The 27,984-nt window shown below is 43.0% G+C and overlaps 1 protein-coding gene across 3 annotated transcripts; it reads left to right on the forward strand.

The window, feature by feature from the left end:
* Positions 1–27,416, forward strand: SMC2 (structural maintenance of chromosomes 2). Of its 3 annotated transcripts, none has more exons than XM_069962133.1 (25): positions 1–309; positions 2,552–2,736; positions 8,566–8,715; positions 8,929–9,051; positions 9,325–9,363; positions 11,793–11,903; positions 12,039–12,083; positions 12,355–12,588; positions 13,645–13,794; positions 13,875–14,108; positions 14,832–14,991; positions 15,087–15,204; positions 15,450–15,588; positions 15,673–15,792; positions 15,877–16,081; positions 16,210–16,345; positions 18,233–18,357; positions 19,112–19,305; positions 19,896–20,039; positions 20,155–20,349; positions 21,309–21,509; positions 24,808–24,924; positions 25,040–25,200; positions 25,664–25,811; positions 26,941–27,416. In XM_069962133.1, exons 2-25 carry the CDS (start codon positions 2,569–2,571, stop codon positions 27,127–27,129), a joined length of 3,606 nt encoding a protein of 1,201 aa, XP_069818234.1. In that variant the 5' UTR covers positions 1–309; positions 2,552–2,568; the 3' UTR covers positions 27,130–27,416. The 3 variants fall into 3 exon arrangements, with proteins under 3 accessions (XP_069818234.1, XP_069818236.1, XP_069818235.1); XM_069962134.1 differs by lacking the exons at positions 1–309; positions 2,552–2,736 and adding exons at positions 8,096–8,142; positions 8,250–8,349; XM_069962135.1 differs by lacking the exons at positions 1–309; positions 2,552–2,736 and adding an exon at positions 8,019–8,142.
* Positions 27,417–27,984: the final 568 nt, after the last annotated feature.

Consider the following 27,984-nt stretch of genomic DNA (forward strand, 5'->3'; position numbering starts at 1 on the left):
CCTCTGGGGTCTTGCTGGTGGAGCGGATCATCAGTGAGGCTGTCCATACTGTGCCTGTTTTTTAAAGTGTGTCAGAAGGACATTTCTGACAGGGAAGTTTTACGTTATGGTATATTAGCTGTGTATTTGCGCCTAATTCTGGCGTAAAATCATCCTTCTTCCGGGCATTTGTTTTACTTGCTCGCATTTTGCCGAAGAACAGAGCAGGCGCTGTAAGGACACTCCCGTCTTGGCCAACTGCGTTTTTATTTAAAACTACCGGGCGCGAAAAGAACGCGGAGCTTGAAGTGCTGGTTCGCGTATCCTGAGGTGAGTGCCCCCATAACTTAGCGCTGTGTGGTTGTGCTGCGCCCTCTCGGGTGACACGTTACCCAGCACTGACAGCACAGGCGCTGGTAATGGCTGCTCCCTATAATGCCACAGCGTCTGCCTGTGTACAAGTGTAATAGATTTCCCCTTCCTGTCCTATTGCTTAGTCCCGGGACAGCTGAGTGATAAGCAGTAGGGTGGCCATCACTGCTCCCACAGCTAAGAGCACCCATCTTTCCCGGACTCCTGAAGGGCAGGTCTATTAGTCGTTTATGTATTTTCTAGGTGCAGAGTTGATGTATAGGGCACGTGTCTTGTGTGTCGCCCAGCAGTCACCATATTTATGCATGCTCACTGTAAGGATATGCTCACATGGTAGGGAAGCCCACTCCCATTGAAGGTAATGACATGTCACTTCCCATCTGTGCAGTTATGCTGTGATGCTCCCATTGACATCAATGGCAGCTGCAGACCCCCCCCCCCTTAAAGGCTCTGTTACATGGGGTGATTATTGGCCAAACTAGTCTGTTATCCTGTTTGTAGTCGGCTCAGTAATTGGCAAATTGTGGAAATTATAAATCACTTGTTGACAATACTCAGTCTGTGTAATAAGGTACTGTATGTGTGTGGCCAACAAATTATAAAAGCATAGGGCTGCATAAACAATCCAGCAAACATTTGTGCAGCCTTGCCCGTCTGTCAACCTATATTATTGCAACAGTAAAGATCTAGGCAATCGGTGCTCATATTGGGTAGGGGTTGGAAAGTGTATTACGGGCTCTATGGGCGATTATCTGCCTAACAGGCCAATATCACCCTGTACATCAGCCTGCACAGTAAAGCTAACAATCAGGTGACAAATTAGCAAATGCAGATGATGCAGTTATTGTCCTTAAAACCAACTTTTACGCTTGCAGCCCTGTGTCAAATTGGTGTGTCTAGAGTGTCTTTGCCCTAGGCTTGCAACACCCCTCCATCTTTACTCCTCGCCCTCTTCATCACTGGGAAAGCCCCTGGGCAGGACTTTTCCTATTCATCACCTGAACACTGCACAGGTGCCTTAACGAGCCAGCTCATGTGCAGTGTTCAGACAGGGGATTAATAGGAGAAATTGTTCTTGGGGCATTTCTAATAATGAGGATGGGCGGAGCAAGCCTAGGGCACAGATGCTCTAGGCCATGCCAATTTGACACAGAGCTGCAAGTTTAAAGTGACTGTACCACCAGGCCCAGGCTGAAGCACTGGAGGCGGGCCGACCCACCCCCAGTGGGAAGAAACCCCAGCCCCTCCATGACGTGACTCCAGTAGAATCAATGGAACCCTATCATAGAGGGGCTGGGGTTTCCTCCCACTAAGGGTGGGTCGGCCCGCCTCTAGTGCTTCAGCCTGGGCCTGGTGGTACAGTCTCTTTAAAAGTTGTTTTTTAGGACAATAACTGCATCACCTGCCAAATGGACCCCAGGACAGATCTTGCATTAATCACTGCAGATCATTGCAGCTATCTGAAGGTACAAGTGGTTTGTGGGTACAGAGTCGCTTTAAAATGGCAGCGTATCTACCACAAGCTTGTTTCCAGCGTACAGCACAGTTCTGATGCATGCCACCAGAGGGGGGAAACACTAGAGATGGGCCAGCCTATCCCTGCATCGTGGAGGGGTGAGGGATTCCTCCCACTGGGGGTGGGCCCGCCTCCACTGCTTTAGCCCGGCCGGTGCCTGGGAATAGATCGGCACCATACGCAGTAACTGGGTCGCGGTTCAAAGAGGCACCGCGGCACTATTCATGTGCAAAACTTAAAGCGAATGTACTGATGGTACATTCGCTTTAACATATCCTTACACTGAGTTTGCCATATGGATAATAACTGTAGATTTTATAAAGCCTGGCATAACCCCATTTATTACTGCTTATAAACATTATTTCCCAGTAGAATATTGTCTCACACGTGAATTCTTTTGAAAGGTACATGTGCAGAAATAATGCAGCAAACTAGCATCACATGACTATGGCAGCCACTCATGGTTTGGGCCATTATATGACTGTGTATAATATATATATATATATATATATATATATATATATATATATATATATATATATATATATATATATATATATTAAAAAAAAAAATTATTTATTTTTTTGGCTGTAAATATGTTGCAAGCCACATCAGGATTGTTGCCTTACATATGTATATACTAATGCATTCCATATGTACTTAACATATTTTATTCTCTTACAGGCACAGCGAGCAGAAAGATGCACATAAAGTCAATTATCATTGAGGGTTTTAAATCCTATGCTCAGAGAACAGAGATCAATGGCTTTGATCCACTTTTCAATGCCATAACGGGACTCAATGGCAGTGGCAAGTCAAATATCCTGGATTCTATCTGCTTCCTTCTTGGCATCTCTAATCTTACCCAGGTAAATTTTATAGACATTTACATACAAACTCCCCCCACTTTGCTCTATGTACTTTGTGACCTTTTCCACATGACCACATTTTAAAGGGTAACTATGAGCAGGTTAGGAAAAAGAAAAAGATGCGTTCTCCAGCTCTCTTTAAAAATGTAAATGCTTTGTAACACCCCTTTGGGCTGACCTCTGTAGGCAGGGTGTGTGGTAATGTAGCTCTCACCTCACTATAGCGCAGTGCCTCCACCCAAATCTTGATTGTAGCTCTTCAGGTATGCAGTAAATTGTTAATGTTATTGCCAGGGATTGATTTGGGAAAACCCCTGCCCAGCTTCAGTACACACTCACTCCAGAGAAGGAGTAACAGGATAACAGATTTATTAGGGGAAAGGGAGACCACAGGGAGATAACTGTCTGGGTAAGGTAATAAACAGGTAGGGAACAGATGACAAATCAGCATAAGGGAAAACCCTAGTAGGGAAACAGTAGTAATAGTACAATAGGCAGTAGTGTATCCCAACTATTAACACCCCACACAGTCTCTGGTTAAAGACCAAATAGCACACTCCTATCTTCCCCTATGACTCACTGATACAGTCTGCTGGCCAGCTATAAGATGAGTCTGTCAGTTGGGGCCCAGGTACTCAGGAGCTTGTTGCACGTGGATGTGGTGGTGCACTTACTGTCTTGACTATAACTCCAGCAGGGGTGATGATGGCAGGAGTCTGTGCTGGCTGTGGGGTCACAGGCAGAATCCTCCTGTCAGCAGGACCTGGATGCTCTGTGCAGATGATACAGGTGCTGTTCTCTCTGTCTCTATTCTCACTGCAGGATGTAGTCTCTTGGTTGCAGCAGCCCCTTTCTCTTGTCTGCCTGTAAGTAGAATTTACTCTCTGCAGGGGGTATGCCACAGTCTCTTTAGACCATGCTGCTCTTTCCAAGATGTCTGCAGGCTCTCCCCCCTTCTCTAGCCTTCTCCCACAAGTCCCTGCTCAGCCCAGCCCCTTTCCCCCATGCTCCATCTCCCATAGGCTGAGGGAACAGACAGGCTCTAGTGTTCATGGGATATGTAGTCCAACTCCCCTTAGAACCAGTGTCTGAAGCTGTGAATCCCTGTCCATAGCTAACAGTACAATCTTCCTCTGTAGCAGGGGTTACAGCTTTATTTGTTGTGCTTGTTAAAATGCTGACATGTTTGGGGCATCTTGCCCTTATTCATGGCTCTGTCTGGTTACTGCATCATGTGAATGGTGTGGGACAAGAAAGTGTCCTCCAGCAAAAGATGAGGCTAAATGAAAGCCAGAGCTCCCTGATGTGTGAGCAGATGGAGGCTGTTGAGTGCACTGCACTATGGCATTACCATACTCAGTCACTGGTGTGGTCCCACATTGCTTTCGTCTTCCTCATGCTGGCGCACAAGTGACATTACAGGCGCCGACATGAAGAGAGAGAAGGAAACAATGTGGGACCACAGCGGTGACTCTGACTATGGTAGTGCAGGGCTCCAGATGGCGACCAAAATGGTCGCCAATGCGACTGATATTTTGCAAATGGCGCCCAGATTTATTAATCTGGGCGCCATTTGCGACTGGCCCCGGCGGCGGCGCGCTGTCTCTTTAAGATGCGCGGCTGCCGGGGGTGTCCCGTCCTATCCCCGGCAGCGCGGCGCATCAGTGAGTTGCCTGGGGCCCTGACTTCCGGCACAGGAAGCGCACGTCAGAGACGCTTCCTGTGTCAGAAGTCACAGCCCCGGCGTACAGGGAGCTCACTGACGCGCCGCGCTGCCGGGGATAGGACGGGACACCCCCGGCAGCCGCGCATCAGCCGGGGACAGCGCCTGAAGAAGAAGAGGATCGCCGGGGGAGCGGGTTGTCAGGTGAGTTTGTGTGTTTTGTTTTTTTTTTAAATACTGCTTAGCATAGAGGAGGAAGGGGGGGGGGGCATCTATAATGGGGGGAAGAGAAGGGGGGGCATATATAATGGGGGGAGAGGGGGGGCCATCTTCAAGGGGGGGAGAGGGGGCTAGCTATAAGGGGAGGGGGTATCTATAAGGGGGGGAGAAGAGGGGGCATCTATAATGGGGGGGAGAGGGGGCATCTATAATGGGGGGGGGGGAGGAGGGGGCATCTATAATGGGGGGGGAGGAGGGGGTATCTATAAGGGGGGGAGAAGAGGGCATCTATAATGGGGGGGGAGGAGGGGGCATCTATAATGGGGGGAGGAGGGGGCATCTATAATGGGGGGAGGAGGGGGCACCTATAAGGGGAGGGGGCATCTATAATGGGGGGAGGAGGGGGCACCTATAAGGGGAGGGGGTATCTATAAGGGGGGGAGAAGAGGGGGCATCTATAATGGGGGGGAGAGGGGGCATCTATAATGGGGGGGGGAGGAGGGGGCATCTATAATGGGGGGGAGGAGGGGGTATCTATAAGGGGGGGAGAAGAGGGCATCTATAATGGGGGGGAGGAGGGGGCATCTATAATGGGGGGGAGGAGGGGGCATCTATAATGGGGGGAGGAGGGGGCATCTATAATGGGGGGAGGAGGGGGTCATCTATAAGGGGAGGGGGTATCTATAAGGGGGGGAGAAGAGGGGGGTATCTATAAGGGGGGGAGAAGAGGGGGTATCTATAAGGGGGGGAGAAGAGGGGGCATCTATAATGGGGGGGAGGAGGGGGGCATCTATAATGGGGGGGAGGAGGAGGCATCTATAATGGGGGGAGGAGGGGGCATCTATAAGGGGAGGGGGCCATCTATAAGTGTAGGGCAAACTGGCTGCAGACACTGGGAGATAGATATATGCACCATTATTATTATTATCAGGGCCCCTCAGGTGTCTGTATTGTAGGGGGTCACTTGCATTAGTCACTAGGTGAGAGATATATCTATCTATATACACATCTTGTGGGGGGGGGTCACTATGGCTGCAGTCATAAGTCTAGCTCATTATGTATAGACTGTTGCAAGCTTTTAAAGGGAACCTGTCACCCCCGGTGCCAGGGTGACAGGCTCCCAACCCCCCGTTAGAACCCCCTATACTCGCCTCATCGCACCGGGTCCCACTTCTGAAGATGGTCGGGTCACGGAGATCTCAGCCGCTGCAGCCCGGCGCGCACACTGAGAGATGAGTCCAACACTCATAGAGAATGAAGGAGCGCTGGACTCTCCCGTCATTCTCTATGAGCGTTGGACTCATCTCTCAGCGCACGCCGGGCTGCAGCGGCTGAGATCTCCGTGACCCGACCATCTTCAGAAGCGGGACCCGGCGCGATGAGGTGAGTATAGGGGGGTTGGGAGCCTGTCACCCCGTCACCGGGGGTGACAGGTTCCCTTTAAGTTCAAGTTCAGAAGAGTAAGCCTCATTAAAAGGCTAGCCAAGTGAGGCTGAAGTACTGAGTCAGACTGTATATGGTTGTCAAGTTGCAAGTTTCCATGTTGAACATTTTCAAACTAAGAAAAGAAAGGATCTAAAGGAGGAGGAGGAGGAGGAGGCTGCCGCGGCCTCTGCACACAGTAAGTCCCATGTAACATAACATTAATTTTACATGGTTTAAAATGTTGGCGACCAAATATTCTATTTGGCGCCTAAATTTTTCAGGTTAGGAGCCAATGGCTCCTAGGTAAATTTTTTAGTCTGGAGCCCTGTAGTGCCGACCAGGGCGGGTTTGGGAGATGCGCTGCTAACCGTGTTTGGGTGGTGGTACTGGGCTCTGCATTGTGGCGCAGATGGGGCTGCTGGATGGTGTGGTGCACTGCAGACGGGGGGGGGGGGGGGGGGGTAGGGGCTGGCTGTTGAGAGAGCAGGGATATCCCTGCACATACAGCACATAGGAGTCATCTTCCAATCTGCAGCGCTCACAGCTCAGATAGGGAGATAGAAAAAATACCGCAAATACCGTCCTGGCAAAGATGAGGTCAGTTAACCGATGCAGAGACAGTATCGGTATTTTCACAATATATCGCTCAGCCCTACTGCTAATACTCTCCCTTTAACTGTACAGTACAGTTAGAAACAAGAAATGTTCAACAAAACCAGCAACTGTAGTACAGTAGTGCGCCGACTCTTCACTGACCCTTTACTGTATAGTGCAACCCCACCCTAGCAGTCTTATACAGTACTGTATGTAAAGCCTCACCAGTGCTAAACTCACCAGGTACAACCCACCATCCACGCTCCCAAAAACCCTCGGGATACTGAGCAAATTTTGAGTTCCGAATGCAACTTCCAAGTAAATTTTCATTCGAATACTTAAAAGTTCAAGTTCCTAAGCGAAGGTATTACTGTATATGTATCATGTGGAATCTGAAAGGAAGAATAAAGAATGTGCAGTGTAATGATTTCAGAGCGCTATACAAGTGATAGGTTTTGATTTTGTAATGTTCTGTTAGTTAAAGGGAACCAATCACCTAAAAAAATCGATATGAAGGCAATAATCTGTGCTAATACGCCCCCTAACATACTTTCCACACATATGTCTGTAACGTCTGTCTCTGCTCCATACACCCCAAAATCATACTTTGATCTTGTCCCCGCCGTATGCAAATCCAAGGAAGGTAGTCATGTGGGCGTTTGTACAGGCTGAGTAGTCACGGCCTCGGGGGGGGGGGGGGGGCAGGGTATCGCTGTAATCACGCCTCTATGGGCGTCATTCACTGCCCCCTGACACTGCATCATCATAGGGGGCGAGGCCTGGGGCACTGACATACACAGCACAGCGGCACCGTATCCCCACTGTACTGTGTATGTGTCATCTAGCATTGGCCTAATACAGCCAGCAGCACAAACCAAGCACCATTATTCCTGTGCTGCTAGCTCCTGCGGGGTTAACATCATTCAGTGAAGCTCCTATCGCCCCTCCGGCAATTACTGTTGCCCCCTCCTCTCTCCATCTCCGGCACAGCAGCGTCCACCAGAAGCACAAGTGGAAGCAGAGGAGGGGGACGCTGCTGTGAGAGAGAAGGGAGACAGAGTGCCGCGGCTTCAGAGCGATGATCTGCCGCCGGCCGGGGGAGGGAAGGTGAGGGGGAGAGGAGGGGGGCCGCTGCTGTCACGGAGATGGAGAGAGGAGGGGGCCACAGTAATTGCTGGAGGGGCGATAGGAGCTTCACTGAATTATGTTAACCCCGCAGGAGCTAGCAGCACAGGAATATTGGTGCTTGGTTTGTGCTGCTGGCTGTATTAGGCCAATGCTAGATGACACATACACAGTACAGCGAGGATACGGTGCCGCTGTGCTGTGCATGTCAGTGCCCCAGGCCTCGCCCCCTATGATGCAGTGTCAGGGGGCAGTGAATGACGCCCATAGAGGCGTGATTACAGCGATACCCCGCCCACCGAGGCCGTGACTACTCAGCCTGTACAAACGCCCACATGACTACCTTCCTGGGATTTGCATACGGCGGGGACAAGATCAAAGTATGATTTTGGGGTGTATGGAGCAGGGACAGAAGTTACAGACATGTGTGGAAAGTGTATTAGGGGGCGTATTAGCACAGATTATTGCCTTCATATCGTTTTTTTAGGTGATTGGTTCCCTTTAAACCTTGTCACATGAGTAAGGTAGATGGCAGACTGGTACATAGGGGTGTAAGACCCTGCCCGGGAGCACTTACAAGATACAAGGTGAGGTGAAGGAGACAGTGGCTAAGGGGGTTTTCTCTATTGGATACTGTTTTGCTGAGATATTCTCATTTAGAGGTATTGGTTCAAGGGGGAAAACTTCTGCAATAAGGTACTGTGTATTTGCTGTGTGACCTTTTTTGTTTTGTACAATTTTTAGAACTTTTATTGGTAACATTATACCCCCCCCCCCCCTCCTTTTTATTTTTTTTAAACCAGGTAAGAGCTTCCAACTTGCAAGATCTTGTTTATAAAAATGGTCAAGCTGGAATAACTAAAGCCACAGTATCTATCACATTTGAAAATCTTGACAAAAAGCAGAGCCCTCTAGGATTTGAAGCACATGATGAGATTACTGTGACAAGACAGGTTAGTAATATTTCATCATATACTGGCACAAGCTTTATTATTATTTTTATTATTTATTATTATTTTTATTATTTATTATTATTTTTATTATTTATTATTATTTTTATTATTTATTATTATTTTTATTATTTATTATTATTATTATTAATTATTATTATTATTATTATTATTATTATTTATTATTATTCCCTATCTAAAAAAAAAAAATTTCAGGTTGTCATTGGTGGCAGAAATAAATATTTAATCAATGGCGTCAATGCTAACAACACTCGTGTGCAAGATCTCTTCTGTTCTGTAGGTCTCAATGTGAATAATCCTCACTTTCTCATCATGCAGGTATGTACTGTAATGTGAGTGTTCATATTGGATGATTTTTTTTTTTTTTTTTAATTGAAATGTGCTTTTAATATTTATAATAGGAAAACTGCCATAATGCCCCCTCCCAAATCAATAAAACCTACAACCTTGTTGAACCCTGTACACTGCTAAAACCATCAGTCATATGACAGTGATCTTGTTAATGTATATAAATATTTTCCATTATGTTCTCTCTATGAAGTGTATTTCATACTACATTGCTGACAATTGTACCTATTTATTTAATTTTAGGGCAGGATAACAAAAGTTTTGAACATGAAGCCTCCAGAGGTAAATATATGGTTCTTTTATGGCACTATGGCGCTTTTTTGACCATTGTTGCAGCTGAACCACAACTACTTATTGGAAGCTGCAGCTTTTGTTCCAGTGAGTTGATATTCCTAGAACTACTTGAATGAAAAAAAAAAAAAAAAAAAAAAACTGAGGTCACTGGGGATAAGTAAAAACAATAAAACTAGAATGGATAAGGATTGCTACAACATACTTCCAAATATTTTTTCTTATTATAAACAGTGATGGCTAGGATATACTGTCACTTTCTATGATCAGTGGGGGTTTTGATTTTTGGGACCCCAGTAAGGTTAAGTGTGTTTTTTTTTTTTTTTTTTTTTTTTTAACTTGTTTTATTGAAAACTTGATCACAGAAGGAAATAGCGTTCAAAAGTCTAAAGAACACTTTTACAAAGTGCTCACAGTAATGTACCATGAAAAAGCGGCCCTTAGGTTACAGAAGGTACATCGGTAGAAAATCATGATGAATATAACAACGAAACAAAATTCAAACTATTGGTACATGCATGAGAGCCTATAGGCCAGAGGTTGTAGGCACACCCTTTTCCCCTGGGTAATATCCATTGAGTACATCCCCCTGAGCCCCAGAAAGTGACAGCTCCAAATACAAACAAACCAGGAATTCTACTGAAATGGAGAAGGCGATGACAGTAAGGGGAAAATTATTACAAAATTTCCATGTTTTAGTGCATTTCCTTGGATGGCCCCTATTCTACTTATTCATAAGGTATAATTGATGTTTCTACATTAACAATGTGGGTAAGTGGTCATCCATAGTAAAACCATTTACACACCAGAAATGACAATTAATACACCAATTAAGGGTAGAAAGAAATGTGCATGTAGAATATCAAATCAGGACTGCAATTGGGGGAAGCATAGACATGCAGAACCTTCATAAAGATCACCAATGGTACACACATTATACGCTATGCAAAAATAGGGACTGTTGTCAGATGACCTCAGGGAAATACCCATTGCCCCATAAGGACATTTCAGATAATACACCAGTGAATGGAAATATATTTTTCGCCAGCAGCCAGACTAATCTATCTAATTTGTGGAGGGGGAAAAGGGATTACAGACGGGGCGGTCAGTTTCCTGGAATCCCAGTAAACAATGGGCGTGTACTACGGCTGCTAGGTAGGGCCCTATTACACCAACAGATTATCTGACAGATTTTTGGGAGCCAAAGCCAGGAATGGACTACAAGCAGGGAAAGGTAATAAAGGAAAGACTGAGATTTCTCCTCTTTTTAAATCCATTCCTGACTTTGGCTGTTGGACTTTCTGCTGGTGTAATAGGGCCCTTAGGTAAGTCAGCTAGGAGAAGCCAATGACTAAGGGACGCAACTGGCCTGCCAGATAGCATACAAAGTTAGGGCCCTGTTACACGGAGAGCGATAATCAGCTGAGGTGGTCCTGTAACAGTAGGGAGGCTTCTCCTTCAGGCATGATAATCATAGACCTAGACTGCGGTGTGAGGGTGGTAGCAGTACATAGCAGTTTTTGGGGAAAATTATATATGGTGGTCTGCTAACTATGGCTGTCCAGATGTTGTAAGAATAGAACTGCATGTTTGCTGAATGTCATAATTAACACAACATAGCTGCTTCCTTCTAGACACAACCACTCCTGACCTCTTGTTTTTGTGTAGTATCGCAGCTCAGTTACAGTAATGCAGCAGAGTTGTAACACCAAGAAAGAAACAATGTTTTTCTAATCTTGGACAAGGCCTTTAAACTGATCAGTTCAATTCTGTTTCTCTATTCCCCAAATGTAACAAAATGGTAATCGGGCAGAGGAGCAAATGTAGATGAGAATCGAGCCTAATCCTGAGAATGACGGGGCCACAGAGATAATTTAGCGCTGCAAACCCTTACTGTTTTTTTGCTCTCACACCCTGTCCTCTTCACCTGTGAAGGGTATTGCATTGTGCTCCCATTCACTTGTGATCCCTTCATTCTTAGTATTGATGGTAGTCCCAGTGATCACTTCCTTAAGATCCTCAAAGAGTATTTCCAGGTAATAATTATTTATAGGCTGTTAGTAGATGACCCTGCCAATCAGATGTTCAGTGCCCAGACTACACTGACAGTGGAGCCACAAGCAGTTGGCTCTCTAGTCATGGTGCCAGGATACTGCAACCTTAACTCTGGTTCATTTCCAGTGGATGGGATATGACTTGTTTTGTTTCTCCCTGGAACACCCCTTTAAGTGATGGCTCTGATGGGAATGTCCTACTTAATAGTCTTTTTGTTTTTGATACCTGGAGTGTGAATGAGATATTTATGTACAGCATTTTTTGGTTAGTTCTTTTATAGTTAATGTATTACCTTTTATTATCACTTTACTAGTTCTACTTCATATTCCTGATAATACACTCTGTCCCTCATTAACTTTATGTAGATTCTAGCAATGATTGAAGAAGCTGCAGGCACCCGAATGTATGAATGTAAGAAATTGGCTGCTCAAAAAACTATTGAGAAAAAGGAAGCCAAGCTGAAGGAAATCCAGACGGTAACTGGTGGCATTTTTACTAGCCCTGGGCAGTATTAGTTGGATTTTGCAAATTGTTCCAGATTTATTCAGCTACGACCAAACCAGATGACACATTTACAACACACCTAAAATATGATTTGTCATGTCTCCTAGATTCTGGAGGAAGAGATCACTCCCACTATACACAAACTTAAGGAGGTAAGTCTACATTTAGTATTTAGTTACCCTCATACTTTATACAATCTATGATGCTAGTGTGTATTCAGTGATGGGGGAAATTCTGTTATGAGGAACAGCTTTTGTTTATATGACACAGAATAATGTAGAGTTTCTGTAAAGTTACTTCTTACTGCCATCTAGAAGAATTATAGCCTCAGTAGTTTTGTGAAAGGGGTTTAATTTATGTATAATTTCACAGACTCTTAAGGGTGTAATTGTTGTCGTTTTGTTTTGTTTTGCTTTTTTGAAGGAAAGGTCCTCATATTTAGAATACCAGAAGATCACAAGAGAAATTGAGCATCTGAGTCGTCTCTACGTGGCTTATCAATTTGTTTGCGCAGAGGAGACCAAAGTGCGTTCTGCAGAGGAACTGAAGGACATGCAGGACTCTGTTCAGAAACTTCAGGAGACAATGGCTGAGAATGAGCGGAAGGTGAAAGAACTGAGCAAAGAAATAGCGGAACTGGAGAAGAAGCGAGATCTGGTATGACTGATTTTTGTAGCAATGACAGCTAATGAGTTATGTAATATAGGCAGATGTTTTTGAAAGGGCAGCTACTATATCTGCTATATCTACTGCGTCTACTATATATACTTAAAATGTTACGAACTATGAGTTTGGCACTAAGAGGGTTGTCCGTTTTTTTTTTTCTGTGTGAACTCCCCACTGTTCTTTATCAACTGTGTGGGTTATTTGGCAGCAAGTGTTCCATTCTTTTTCAGGCTGGACTAGCGATTTCTCAGAAAAAAAATGTGTGTTTTGTTTCAGAAATGCAATGGTCAGATGTTAGCTGTAAGTCAGTGGTGAATAATGAAACCTTAATACCCTCAAAGATGAAACATAGTAACGTTTATACAGTGGTCCCTCAACATACGGTATTGGTTCCAGGACGACCATTGTATGTTGAGACCAAAACTCTATGGAAGACTGGTAATTGGTTCTAAAACCCCAATATATTCTTCCAAAATATGAAAAAAATTAAAATAAAGCAGATAACTAATATGGTCAAAGCAAGTCCTTATATCCAACAGAAAGAGCTACTAGAAGCTGTAAATTACTTTTTATGTAGAGGGCTGGAACATTTTTAGGGTTCTGTACAAATCACAGAGGGTGCCAGAAAAATAAAATGAAGCCGCCCTTACCTGGTGCCCAAAGGAGCAACTCATCCTGGCACAAGGAAAAGGCAGTACAGATCATGTAGTATCACATTCTCCTATAGAGAATCACTACTAGACAGCCAACCAGTGTTTGCACTTCAGTAATAGTGGGGTTTTACTTGTAAAATTGCAACTTTCATTGGTTGATCATTTAGTCATTCCCATGTGCCTGACTGTAGCATTGTATGTTGAGTCTGGTCTCAAGTTACGAGGGTCCAGAAACAACCATTGTATGTTGAAAATATTGTATCTTGATACCATTGTAAGTTGAGGGACCACTTTATTTTATTACATTACCTGTTTTGTTATGCATGTTTTAGGTTAACTGCTTGTTAGAATTCGATAAGTCTCCTGTGTGACTCATGACAATTGCATTTTAAAGGAAATTGGAGGTGCATTACGTACTTTAGAGGAAGGCCTTGCTGAAGCTCAAAGAGCTGACACTAAAGCACAAAGTGCCTTGGATCTGAAAAAGCAAAACATAAAAGGTGAAGAGAAGAAACGCAAAGAGTTGGTCAAGAGTATGGAAGAGGTATGGTAGGGGGGAGAAAACGGTTTCTGATCTGAATGTTTTTAAAGAGTGAACTTAATGTTTTAATCTCCCATTTAAAGGATGCCAAGGCTTTAATTAACAGAGAGAAGGAAATCAAGAAGATTACAGATAGCTTTAGCACCCTACAAGAAACCAGTCAGAAGGATACAGAGGCCTTTACTGCTGCACAGCAACACTTCAATGCAGTGTCTGCAGGTCTGTCCAGTAATGAGGACGGGGAGGAGGCTACATTGGCAGGACAGATGATGACTTGCAAGAATGATATTAGCAAAGCAGAAACTGAGGCCAAGCAGGTATGTTTCTTGGAACTTTTATTTTCCCTATAAGAATAGTAATATTTGGGGAATATAATTTAAAACACAAGTTGTTCTCCAGTCTGTTCTGCAAAATATCGTGTGGGGAGACAATACCCTGGCTGGGTTGTCAAGTTACCGCGGCAGCCCAGCGAATTCCATGGACAAGTTCTATTAGTTAGAAAAGTGCTCTTGCATGGAACTCGCTGGATGGTTGTATGGTTGTCTCGCTAACTGTTCAGCCCAGCAATGCTTTGAAGGTAGAATACAGTTTCTACAAAATGATGGGTGCCAATTGGTGCCATATACAATTCCCCCTGGACTATTTTTGAGATCAACTATTTTTTCCCGTTATTGGCATGCTATACTAGTTTATACCTATATGTAATTACATACTCAATTGCTTATTTAAATTCCTATGTACTCTTACCAATAGTTTAAACTCCTCTCCTGATAATCCTTTAGACATAATCATTTTTTCGTTAAATGTTCTGTAGATGGTTACATCTGGTTAATTCCACATTATTCCACTGTATTATGCACTTTTTGCAGATCAAACATTTCTGGTACACAGAAGAGTGCTTATTACAGATGATTATTACATATAATCTGAGGTGCTATATAAAAATGATATATATTATCTAAAAAAAATTGATCTGTTTGCAGGACCTAAAGGTTAGATAGAAGTAAATCTGACATATATATTCTTTTTATATTTTCCAGGCTCAGATGAAACTGAAACATGCACAGCAGGAACTAAAAACCAAGCAGGCTGAGGTAAAGAAGATGGACAGTGGATACAAGAAAGACAATGAGGCATATGAAGCCGTTAAGAAAAACAAGGAGAAACTTGAAGTGGAAATGAAGAAACTCAACTATGAAGGTATGAGAATCTGCCTAACAAACATAACATTTATAGTCATAGATGTAATATTTTTGGAATGCTATTAAGAATTATATAAATCCTTTCTTATGTAGATGGAAAAGAGGAGAAGCTTTTGGAAAAGCGCAGAGAGTTATCACGGAATGTTGGACGCCTTAGGGAGACCTATGAGTCGCTGATGGCTCGCTATTCCAACCTTCACTTTGAATACAGGTATGCCACAGCAGGGCAGTAATAGGTATGAAAGTTACCGGTTTCATTAAACATTTTGATGGCAGCAGTCAGGGGAGGTAAGGATTAGGTGTGCTGGATTTCAACTTAATGTGGGTGCTTGCATTATATTTAAGTATCAGGGGATGAGGAGAGCCATCAGGGGATGAGGAGAGCCATCAATGGCCAGTGATGTCGAGGCACGGTTGCTACTTTTCATCATACTGTATTATGTTTTTTCTTAAAAGGGATCCAGAAAAAGGTTGGGATAAAAACCGTGTGAAGGGTCTTGTGGCTAAACTGATCTCTGTGAAGGACATTTCTACTGCAACAGCTTTAGAAGTGGTAGCTGGAGGTCGGCTGTACAATGTTGTGGTTGATTCAGAGGTAACATTCACTTATATTGCAGAATCCATTTAAGGAAAATGTGTGTGGATAAATGGCACTTGAATTCGTTTCTGTACACTTTAGGTTACAGGTAAAAAATTGCTGGAAAAAGGAGAATTAAAGAGGAGACTCACAATCATTCCCCTCAATAAAATTTCAGTACGTCGTATTGGAGACGATACCATTAATGTGGCAAAAAATCTGGTATGTATTTGGTTAGTGCCTATTCAGGTGATAAAGTAGCGTTTTTTTTTTTGTTTTTTTTTAATTTATTTGTTTTTTTGGAAGGTTGGAGCCGACAATGTACACCTTGCCCTTACATTGGTTGGATATGAGTCAGAACTGCAAAAAGCCATGGAGTTTGTGTTTGGCACCACATTAGTTTGTGACACACTGGACAATGCTAAAAAAGTCACCTTTGACAAAAGAGTGTCAACTAAAACTGTGACTCTTGGAGGAGATATTTTTGATCCACAAGGAACTCTCAGTGGAGGTAACTTTTTTTTTTTTTCTGTAATGCATTGTACATAGTTGAACAAATCGCAGACTGTAAGAACACTAATTGTGTGTTTTTGTTCGATTTAAGACAATTGTGGGTTTTTTTTCCCCCTCTCCATGCAGGTGCCCGTTCCCAGGCCCCATCTGTATTATCCAAAGTACAAGAGATCAAGGATGTGCAGGATGAATTGAGAGCAAAGGAGGCAGAGCTACAGACAGTGGAAAAAGAACTGGCTTCCCTAAAGAATACAGCTGAAAGGTACCGAATATTATTCAGTCAAACGTGCAACCATTTAGAATTTGTACAATTCTCAAACAACCCTTCCCCATTAGGAAACATTTTAGGTTACAAAATGGTGGCGGTAAACAAACAGAATGTTGTCCTGTTCTTTGCTCTGCTGCCATCTCTTTCTCTGCTACCGCAAATTGGAGTACTGGTCCCCTGCCTATTGAGATCAAGGAAACAGAAAGGGTGACTCTGCACATACCCAAGAAGCTGAACACCCGTCTCAGCTTCTGGCATTTTTGCCCTTGTGGTTTAGTGTCCTCCCCAGCCTTTTCCCTCTCATACACCATAGGTCTTGGTGTACAAGGGTTCCTCACCTTCAGTCACTCCCTCCAGGTGTAGTCAGGCTACGTGATGATCATGAGCCCCCTAGTGTTACATTTGGGTAATGGAGCTACTGGTTCTGTGTGATGCCAAGGATTGTCTGGATACCTAACTGCAGGACAACCATTGCTCCTCCTGCAGCACAATGTCCTTTTCTCCACCTTATACAGCAAACTCTGCATTGGCCCCTTTTTGAAAGAGGTAGTAAACACTACCCTCCCCCATTTCCCCCATTTCCCCCATTTTTCAGAGTGACTTAGGGTCCTATTCCACGGGCCGCTGCTGCTTGTCAAATCGTCAGTCGCAACCCCCCCCGCCGCTCACCGCTATTCAACCGTAGCGATGCGCGGTGGGGGAACGATGATTTTAGGTCTGGCCCTAAATGAACGATCAGCCGATGACTCGATCATCGGCTGATCGTTCTCTCTATTTCACCGAACGATAATCGGCCGAATTGGGCCAAATGGGGCCGATCCGGCCCATTATCGTTACTGTGGAGTAGGGCCCTTACTGATGCTGCTACGCTGGTGGCTACATTACCCCCTCCATAGATGGTGCAATGCTGATATGCAAATGACACACTTCTCTTCTGGCATAGTACTAGTGTTCTTTAAGTTCGCTCTTCTGTTATGGAGAATGCTTGACATTGCAAAATAGGCATATTACCCCCTTTCGGTGGAGCACTGGTGTTATGCCATTGTTGTGCCTTTTGGAACTCCTTACATTGATACGCCATGTGAAAATGAAATAAAGTAATTCTGTTCTGCCGGTTGTTTTCTTTTACTGTGGCTATGCATACATCTTACATTTTCAGTCTTCCATAACAGGTATAGTTGTTCCATACGGATAGTCCCTACAAACACACGCCTCTAAACATTTCTGCCCTCTTCTCTCTCTTCAGAGGCTTGCTAGTCTGTCCCCCCTTTTTCTGGCTAGTGGGCTTCTGATCCTGAATTTGACTTAAGGGCCTTTTACACAAGCCGATTATTGTGCAAAAAATCGTCAAACCATTTGAATTTAAGTGATAATCTTCTGGTGTAAACGCGGCAACTATCAAACTACAAACAAAAATTTGTTTGCATGTCATTGATCGCATCTTTTGAGCTGACCTCAAAATCATCATTAATCGTTCTCGGGTCTTTCAGTGTAAACACAATTCCAAATTTTTAAATGTACAAACGCAATTACATTAACGCCTTTTCAAAGTGATTTATCTTTTCGTCTAAATACCTATAGTTTAAAGAAAAAAATCACATGTCATGCGATAAATATGTGCCTTGAAAAGGACCTTAGACACTTACATCTCCCCCAGAGGGCTGTCACCATAGTATGTGTGTTTTGTTTTGTGTGTCTTTGTGGCCATTTCAGACACATTACAGTTTCTGCATACTACTGCCGTGCAAGATTTTTATTTTATTTTTTTTTTTTGTAGAAAGCAGCTATGTTTTTCTAATTATGGATAACCCTTCATTAAATGATATGTAGCTTTAGTCACGTCTTGGCGTTTTGTCTTTTTTTTTTTTTTTTTTTTAACAGGTATCGACAGTTGAAACAGCAGTGGGAGATGAAGTCTGAGGAAGCTGATCTCCTTCAAACTAAATTACAGCAGAGCTCCTATCATAAACAGCAAGAAGAACTGGAACAACTTAAGCAAACTATTGGTTAGAATCTTTTTATTTGTTTCCAGTTTCCAGTTCAAAACTAGCAGACCCATGACACTTTTCTCTTTGAGCATTAGGCTGCGTTCACACTACGTATATTTCAGTCAGTATTGCAACCAAAACCAGGAGTGGATTAAAAACACAAAGGATCTGTTCACACAATGGTGAAATCGACTGGATGGCCGCCATATAACAGTAAATAACTGTCATTATTTCAATACAACAGCCATTGTTCTAAAATAACAGCAAATATTTGCCATTTAATGGCAGCCATCCACTCAATTTCAACATTGTGTGAACAGATCCTTTCTGTGTTTTTAATCCACTCCTGGTTTTGGTTGCAATACTGACTGAAATATACATATACTGACTGAAATATACGTAGTGTGAACGCAGCCTTAGAATGTAGTGTGGGGAATTTTCAAATGATACATTATGTGATGGTCACCAGATTGCATTGTGCAGCAGTAGGCACAGTGTTCAGAGGGTACTTTGTGGCTATCCATGTATAAAACTAGGATGCAATTCCACAGTAAAATCCCTTTGGAATCTCAGCACACCTCCATCTTACTGGTTATTTATTGCACCAGGTAACATATAGTAAAAAGCTAACATTTTATTCTGTGCAGATGTACTCAATGAAGGTATCGGATTGAGCCAGAAACATGTCATATTAAACTGTTAGCCTTTATTTGCAGGACTAAATATTTAACTGTTTTAATAAATGTAAATGTCTGGCTTTTTCCAATGATAGATGAAAGTGAAGAAACTCTGAAGAAAACTAAGGAGGTCCAAAAGAAAGCCGAAGAAAAATATAAAGTGCTTGAGCACAAGATGAAAAATGCAGAAGCTGAACGAGAGAAAGAACTGAAGGAAGCACAGGAAAAACTAGATGCCGCAAAGAAAAAAGCAGATGCTTCAAATAAGAAGATGAAAGAAAAGCAACAAGTTGGTGTCACATTCTGAAATATATTTCAAAGAAGGGTACTGGTTTGGGTTATTGATGCTTACAAAACCAGTTATTCCTCTTTTACTAACCTTCCTGGCAGGCCCCTTTCTCATCCGGTTTCAAGAAGTGTACTCTAGAAGTATATTGCAACATTCCCATTGACTTTAGTTGTCTACTGGTTGCATTTTTTTTGTGTAGTGAACCATGCTTTCCCATTTAAAATAAACATTTCGAAAATTGAGCTAACTTAGTTGCTAATAGACTGTGTTCCGCCTGTTACAACCATTGGGCTCATAGTAGGTACATCATGGTATGCATTGGGATATCCCTTTGCTGGCATCCTCCTGATGCATGCCAGTGATGTACTTAGAAAATGTGATATGCGTGCGACCTTACAGCCCTTTATCCAAATTCTTGGGGTTCTATGGTGATTGAAGTTCTATTTTGTGCTAGTGAGCTTGGATATGCAATAATCCATTTTTTGAGCAACTGATATTTAGGGACTTGTACAGTTGCCGAAATGTTTTGAAGATGTGGGAAAACTCTTAGTTCCCCAGCTAAAATTTTACTAATTGTGTTCATATTGTAGGAAGTTGATGCTCTTGTTTTGGAGCTTGAGGAACTGAAAAGAGAGCAGACAAGTTATCAACAGCAAATTGAAGCTGTGGATGAAGCCATGAAAAGCTACCAGGAACAAGTAGATAGCATGGCAGCAGAGGTTGCTAAAAACAAGGCTAGTATTATTTATTGGCTTATTGTCTGATTGAAAGCACTATTGTGTGTGTGTGTGTGTGTGTGTGTGTGTGTGTGTTATTATATTATATAAAATATTCATTTTTTCCCCCCAGGAAATAGTGAAGAAAGCTCAAGAAGAGCTGGCTAAACAAAAGGAAATAATCCTGAGCCATGACAAAGAAATTAAGAGCAAATCAACTGAAGCCGGCAAGATGAGGGAAAGCAACAATGATACCCAGCTCAAAATAAAAGAGCTAGAGCATAATATCAGCAAGCACAAGAAAGACAGTGCTGATGCTGCTGCCAGGGTAAGAGGGGGATGCTACTATTAATATACAGCAGTAAGTGTTCGGCTGGGTTCACACTACGTTTTTCTGTCCATTTATTTCACAAGTTAAAAAGAAAAAAGATGCAAAAACAGATGCTGCTGTCACGGGTGTAGAGTTAGCTGCCAACTCAGAGCTAGTTTTGAATGGGGCTGGGGAAAAATGTTTGAACCATTATTGAACTTTCATATCAATTTTCTAAATGTTCCTCATTACTATAGTTTGTTCTTTTGAATCTCATATATATATATATATATATATATATATATATATATATATATATAATGAAATATAAACACTTTCACATAGTTACAAAGGGGGAAGCCTGTCCTCCATATATCCGCAATAAAGCACTGTCCCTATTAGATAGGGATAGCCTATCGATACGTCTCAATTTTATCTGGCATTGTTAGCAGTTTTCCTTTGTGTATGGTGATTATTTATTATCTATTTGTGCTATGCCTGGGGAGGGGGTAAGTGAGAAAATAACACACTTCCCTGGCTTTTTCGTTCATACTCCATTGCTCTGTTCCTCTCTGTGTGTCCACCTCTGGGTTTTGAGATGTGATGTTACAGGCCCATTCAGCCATGCTGTGGCAGAGGCAGGACACCACTACAGCCGCTGAGTGGGCCTGCTATGTTACGTCCCTGAACATGAAAGCATCAGCTCAACAAAGACCAGGGAGGCAGAGTATAGGTGGGAGGTAAGCGTAATTTTTTTTTTCCACTTACACCCTCCCTTGGCATAGCACAAAAAGAATTCCTGGTTGGACAACCCCATTAAACATACTGAAAAGGAAACCATAAAATGGATGTTAAAACACTGCGTGAACCCAGCCTTATGTGCTCTTTAGTAGAATCAATTTGATAAAAATGTTTTATTGCCAGAGCAACATGGAAAGTTTTTGACCACATATGTGATGGTACTTTTTTGCATTAAGGTTGGAAAAATGCTTAATGACTATGAATGGATTTCAACTGAGAAGCATCTTTTTGGCCAAGAAAACACAGCCTATGACTTCAAAACCAACAACCCTAAAGCTGCAGGACAGAGACTACAGAAACTGCAAGAAATGAAGGAGAAGCTGGGCCGGAATGTTAACATGAGAGCAATGAATATGTTAACACAAGCAGAAGAGAGGGTAAGACCTGGTGTGTGTTTTTTTTTTTTTTTTTTTTTATCTACATGTTTAATATTTAAGTTTTTTATTTTTCAAAAAACAAACATTTACCGGCAAGGCAAGACGCGGACCTTGAGAAGTCCCAAAATACAATAACACATAAGTAGAGAACAGGGCAAATATGTATTACAGTGCAACAGTGCAAACCAAGGTGAAGTAGTTGGTTCAAGCAGTAACAACTAAGGTGCCTAACTTGGGCAGTGGTAAACGAAAACCAGAGAAATATGAAAAAGCACCTGACACAAGTGGGAATGGGACCTGTGGGTCATGAAGGTGCCCGGGAAACTACACAACAATGAGAGAGAATCTACTTAGTGCCATGAACACTACAGAGATAGACAAGGGAATACAGACAACACACTCAAGGGGGGAGAGAAAAGTGGAGATGTCCATGAACATGTTTGGTAGAGTGAAAGGTTTCTCAAACCAAGGACTAAAACTTAATAAGAGAAAGAGGAAGTGAGAATTGCGGCGGCATACAGACACCTGTTGTAAATGAAAGGAACGGGAAGAAGGAAGGGAGAGGGAGAGGAGCTCACCCAGGAAACCTAGTACACAAAACGGGCCTGAGTTCCTCAGGAGGTGACGCTACTGTAAGTGTCCGTGTTCTGAAAAGACAACCAAGAGCCCCAGGTAGCAGTGTACTTCTTGACCTCTATCTGGGTGCGCGCAATCAGATTTTCCATCTGGTGGATCTGGTTAATCTTGGCGAACCACTCATCCAGGGAGGTCCGAGGACTTCCACCTCCTAGGAATTACCGTCTTAGCAACCTGGAGGAGATGGCGAGCCAGAGATTTCTTAAAGCGGGTTTGGGCGGGTGGAAACATAAACAGGAGTACTGCCTCAGGGGTGCCTGGAATAGAAAGCCTGTAATTTCGCGGATAAGCTGTAGTACAGTGTTCCAGAAGCTCCGCAGCTTCGGGCAACCCTGCCAGATATGTGTCATGTTGCCACCTGCATTCCCACACCGCCAACACTCATCTGGGACCGCCGGATACCACGTATGTAGTGCCTCCGGGACCCTATAACAGCGAGAGATTATTTTGTAACTGGTTTCTTGGGCTTCACACGCTATCACAGCCTTGTGGGAGAGGAAGAAGGCCTTCTGCCACTGCTTCAGGGAGAATTGCTTCCCCAGCTCCTCCTCCCATGCAGAGCAATAAGAGGGCAGCTGTTGGGAGCGAGGAGATAGTAACATGCTGTAAATAAGAGAGATAGCGTGAGAGGGGCATGTAGGTGCCATACAGAGTCGTTCAAAATCGGATAAAGTTTTATCTCCATGTTTAAAAGGCCATAGCACCTGCATATTTTCACCTACAGACCCATATGAGCTTTTTATTTATTTTTTTGTACCTTGCAATGACGGACTTATTTTCACCACACCACTAGAACACAGATCCTGTTTTAATGACATTTAAATGCTGCAGAATGGGGTGACCCTCTCTCTGTACAATCTTAGGGACCTATTGGTGTACGGGAGTTAAGTAGTCTGTGTCATTTTAAATAGCTTCCCTGCATGTAAATACACTTGTAAATCACTAAATTTACCAAAAAAGGCTCAGCCGCACAATTACTCATTCTGATATCTTAAAGTGTCACTGTCGTTTAAAATTTTTATTGCAGAAATCAATAGTCCAGGCGATTTAAAGAAACTTTGTAATTGGGTTTATTAGCCGAAAAAAGAATTTTATCATGAAAAAGCAGTTTGAAGCTCTCCCCCCTGTCTTCATGGTTTTCCTATGGAGAGAGAAAGTAAAGGCAGCAAAAAACAGGACAACAAAGAGTTAATTTACATTCACATTGTGGGCTCTCTTCTGATAGGCACCATGGACCTCTCTGACCACTAATTAGGGCTCTGAATAGCTCCCTGCTGAGCAAACCTTTGTTCTCGCTCTCAGGTGTCTCGCTCCTTCCCCCTCCCCCTTCTCCTCTTCATAGACCAGACAGGATCCGACTGATGAAAAAACAGTCGAGATTTTCTGATTCTGAGGAGTGGATGACAGAAAGGAGAGGAGGGGGGAACCTGGGAAAAGCCTTTTTACATGCAGATAATGGCAGATTTGTCCAATAAACCAAATTACAAAGTTTCTTAAAATCGCCTGGGCTATTGATTTCTGCAAAAAAAAAAAATTTAACGACAGTGAGGTTTGGAGCAGATCTGGGATTAAAATTAATGAAGCTGAGAAGGGTCAGACTTTCTTTAAAAAAAAAATAAAAAATCTATATAGTTATTAATTGCAAATGACCCATGTTGTTAAGTAGTAGCACCAAAGAGAATCTATCAAAGGTGCTGAGAAACTTTTAGCTCGTGCTAGTTGGGCCCCCAGAAGGTAAAGTTTGTATGGAAGGCTGTGAGGAGCTTGTAAGCAGCTTATTACCTCTATTATGGTTATAGGGCTTTCTCTGCAATGTAACATGTACCTCAGCACAGGACCTTTACAGGTGCCAGTGAGTCTTAATCTCCAGCAACATTGCTTTGGTTGGCAGACCAGACAGTAAATGGTCTTACCCTGCATGACCTAGGATAATTTGTAGCCATATACTGTACCACTTCATTTGAGTATGCTGGATTGTTTTATTTACTTACCGTATTTTCCGGAGTATAAGACTACTTTTTAACCCTGAAAAATCTTGGCAGAAGTCGTGGGTCGTCTTATACGCCGGGTATGGTCGCCCCATACGGTGGGGAGGCTCAAAAATGGCCCGCATCCCCACCGTATGGGGCGACCATTTAAAAAAACAAACAAAAAAACAGTTAACTCTGCCACCGAACGTCTTCTCTGCTCCCGTTCCCAGCGCAGCCAGTGTGACGTGCACTGGCTGCGCCGGGGATGCCCGAAGCTCTCCCGAGCAGCCGAGCGTCTAATCGGGGACACTTGGCTGTTCGGGAGAGCTTCGGAAGAATGACTGAGGGTTCGGAAGTACCCAAAGCCTCTGTCATTCTTCCGAGCAGCCGAGTGTCTCCGATTTGAGGGCTCGGGAGAGTTTCGGGCATCCCCAGCGCACCCAGTGTACGTCACACTGGCTGCGCCGGCAGCCGAGAAGGAGACGCGCAGAGGTCTGGAACGAGCCCGGGTGAGTTAACTGTTATTTTTCATTAATTTAGCTGCAGTTAACATTTTCCGGTGTATAAGGCGAGCCCCTGAAAATCTGATTAAAAGTCATGGGTCGTCTTATACGCCGGAAAATATGGTATTTGTAAGCAGACATTGCTTTAAAATCTGGAAATGGACATAATGCTCAGTTTTATTTCTACAGTACAATGACCTGATGAAAAAGAAAAGAATAGTGGAGAATGACAAGTCAAAGATTTTGGATACTATTAAAGAACTTGATCAGAAGAAGAATGAGGCTTTGAATATTGCATGGCAAAAGGTAACCAGCGCTCATGGTCTAAGCTCCCTTTTGACTTGGGTTAGGTTATGTCAGTAGTTTGTGCTGGTGCAGATGTCCTCCATAGTGATGTAACTATTAATCTTCTATTTTCTAGGTGAATCAAGACTTTGGTTCTATCTTCTCAACACTTTTACCAGGAGCAAATGCTATGCTGGCCCCTCCAGAAGGGCAGGGTGTACTAGATGGACTGGAGTTCAAAGTTGCTTTGGGCAGCACATGGAAAGAGAACTTGACAGAACTAAGTGGGGGACAACGGTAAATATCTTTGCAATTTGAAGGACAACTCCATGGCCGACGTGGAGCAGCATGTGACTATGCCCTGCCCCCAGTGTTCTCAATAGGCACATAAAGGCTCAGTGGTGAACACAAGGGGATGGGGCATGGTCACATACTCTTCCATGTTGGCATCTTATGGACAGAATAACCACAGAGCAGGGCAGCACAGCCTGGAGGAGGGGAGTCTTGATTTTAGCTCTATGAGGTACACAGGGAGCTGCTGTCAGTAAGTGCTTGTGAGTACACTCACGAATACTGTACACTGAATTATTTTACTATAAAGTGGCCAATCCCTTTAAGTGCTGTGCTTCTTTATTCCTGCGATAAACTGTTTGATTATACTCTGAGTGGCACAAGTGGTGGTGTACAAATTCACAGAATATACATTAAGCCCCCCCAAATGGCCTGATCACCATTAAGGTTTTTAATTTGACCGTTTCAGATCACTTGTGGCGCTGTCTCTCATTCTTGCCATGCTGCTCTTTAAACCTGCTCCAATTTATATTTTGGATGAAGTTGATGCTGCCTTGGACCTTTCTCATACCCAAAACATTGGTCAGATGCTTCGTACGCACTTTAGACATTCACAGGTATGTGGAACATCATAAATTACTTTTAGGGGAACTTCTCAACTGTGTCTTTACGTACCCTGACTACTTAGAAGACTGTCTTCATTTTTCTGGTGCAGGGTGCAAAATGTCCTGTCCTCCAATCTGATGTGTTCCAGAAATCTGTCCAATTGCACGTTTTCATCAACAGTTTAGTCAATTGTACTTTTGGACAGAAATGTAACTGAAACATCTCATCACTTTCATGATACCTGAACAGTCATCAGGGGGAAACCTGGTGGCTTCTTCCTGCCTAGCATTGTTAAAAGATAACTCTCCCTATATTCAAGAGAAAGATCTATCAATCAAGACTTGTGGGTGTGGGAAAAGCCGTGGGGGGCAGCCCCAATAACTTGTTGTAATCTTTACGTTGCCTGATCCGCAAGTTCCCTTAAGATAATTGAGCTTTCACTGAATGACAGATGTGTCTTAAACACATGCTTATTGGCCAGACATTCTGAGATCTGTTTAAAGTGTTGATCTGGTGTAAAATCCTAACACTGGAGGGAATTTATTAAAGGTACGTCTGGTATACATCAGCATAAATGCACAGATTTTTGCACAAACCAAGCAAATGGGGCTTGGCCAAGTGAGAAGGGGGTGTCACTTCCTGCCACACTTAATTTATGCCTGCTAGCAAGTGTAAATCATGCAAAAACCAAACCAGCTCAGCTTTGTAGACTTCTGTGATGTCATATGACAGCCTCAGATGCACCAGATTTACTTGTATTCAGGTCTAACAAAGCCCTGCCCCTTTGCTCCACAGCAGATTTACTGAGAGGTACATGGTTTTTACAACAACTTCTTTGTGTAAATTGTGCCAAACAGATTGATTGCCTCCCTTTTTGTATGTGAACCATCTTCCATGTTTTTGAGCCAGGGTACATTTAATTGCATAAAGCTAGGTCAGAGGAGGGGTCTGACCAGTGGGATATTTATCAGCCTAGATATCAGTGATCCCATTAATGAAAAATGGTTGCACAAAAGATTTAATTTCATGCAAAGGGATATACACCAGGATTTGTTGGGCTACTAGTTCCTATTTTTTCATTTATCTAAATTTGACTTTTTGTTGCTGTTTACATGACTAACAAATTTTAAACCCTTGAAGTTCATAGTTGTATCGCTTAAAGATGGAATGTTTAACAACGCCAATGTCCTGTTCAAGACAAAGTTTGTGGATGGAGTGTCTACAGTTGCCCGGTTTGCACAGAATCAGAATGGAGGAGCTTCCACAGGCCAGAGACTAGACAAGAGCAAATCAAAAGAAAAAAGAAACCGCATGCAAGTGGATGCATGAGTTATTTTTATCAGATACTAATGTACTATACAGTCAGACTGGATCTTTCCATAACATTTCCACAGTATTTATCTTGATGTTTGTCCTTTTTTTTTCCTTCTAGAATGTGATTTATTTCCTTACTGTATATATTTTCCTGTGATGAGGTCAAATATTTTGTTTAATGCATCACAAAATGATGGACGCACTTAACTTAAATGCTCGTTATTTTGTATCCACTATAGAGCAGCGTTGGCCAATATTTTGTGATATTTCCTATTTCCTGTACTGTGTATAAATAAACTCTTTGGAATAAAAAAAATTACTTTGTTTCAAATCTGAGTTGTGTGTAATGAGATGTACACTAAAGGGAATCTGTCATATAAGTCTTATATCCAGCTGTGCTTCAGGAGCTCAGGAAAGCCTCTTTGCGTGTTCTGGGAGTGCTGCAGGTTGTAACATACGGCCATGGAGAGAAAGGAGCACTGCACCTCACACCTATAGCTGACACTAATGCCTTTCAGCTACATTTAAAAACCAACGCCAGGATGTTGGTATATAATTTGATCAAAGCATATTGCTTCATGTACCACGTGCAGGTCCCCTGGTTCACATGAGTCCCTACACTAAATCAACACACTGATCAGGTGGGTCCATAGTGTGCATATGCCCTAAGCTTGGGTTTCCATGAACCCAAACTATCGGCATTTGATTCCCATAGACTGGAGAAGAGGGATGCAGCCCTAGGGCTGTCTGGAAAACAACTTATAGCTGTATCCATGCTTTCCAGGCAGCCCTTTTCACATTGCGGGAATCAAATGCCGATATTTTGGGTTCACGTGAACCTGATCTTAATGTAAGTTCACTCATTTCCAA

The sequence above is a fragment of the Dendropsophus ebraccatus genome, chromosome 3 (assembly GCF_027789765.1).
Source record: "Dendropsophus ebraccatus isolate aDenEbr1 chromosome 3, aDenEbr1.pat, whole genome shotgun sequence".
In the NCBI taxonomy this organism is placed as follows: Eukaryota; Metazoa; Chordata; class Amphibia; order Anura; family Hylidae; genus Dendropsophus; species Dendropsophus ebraccatus.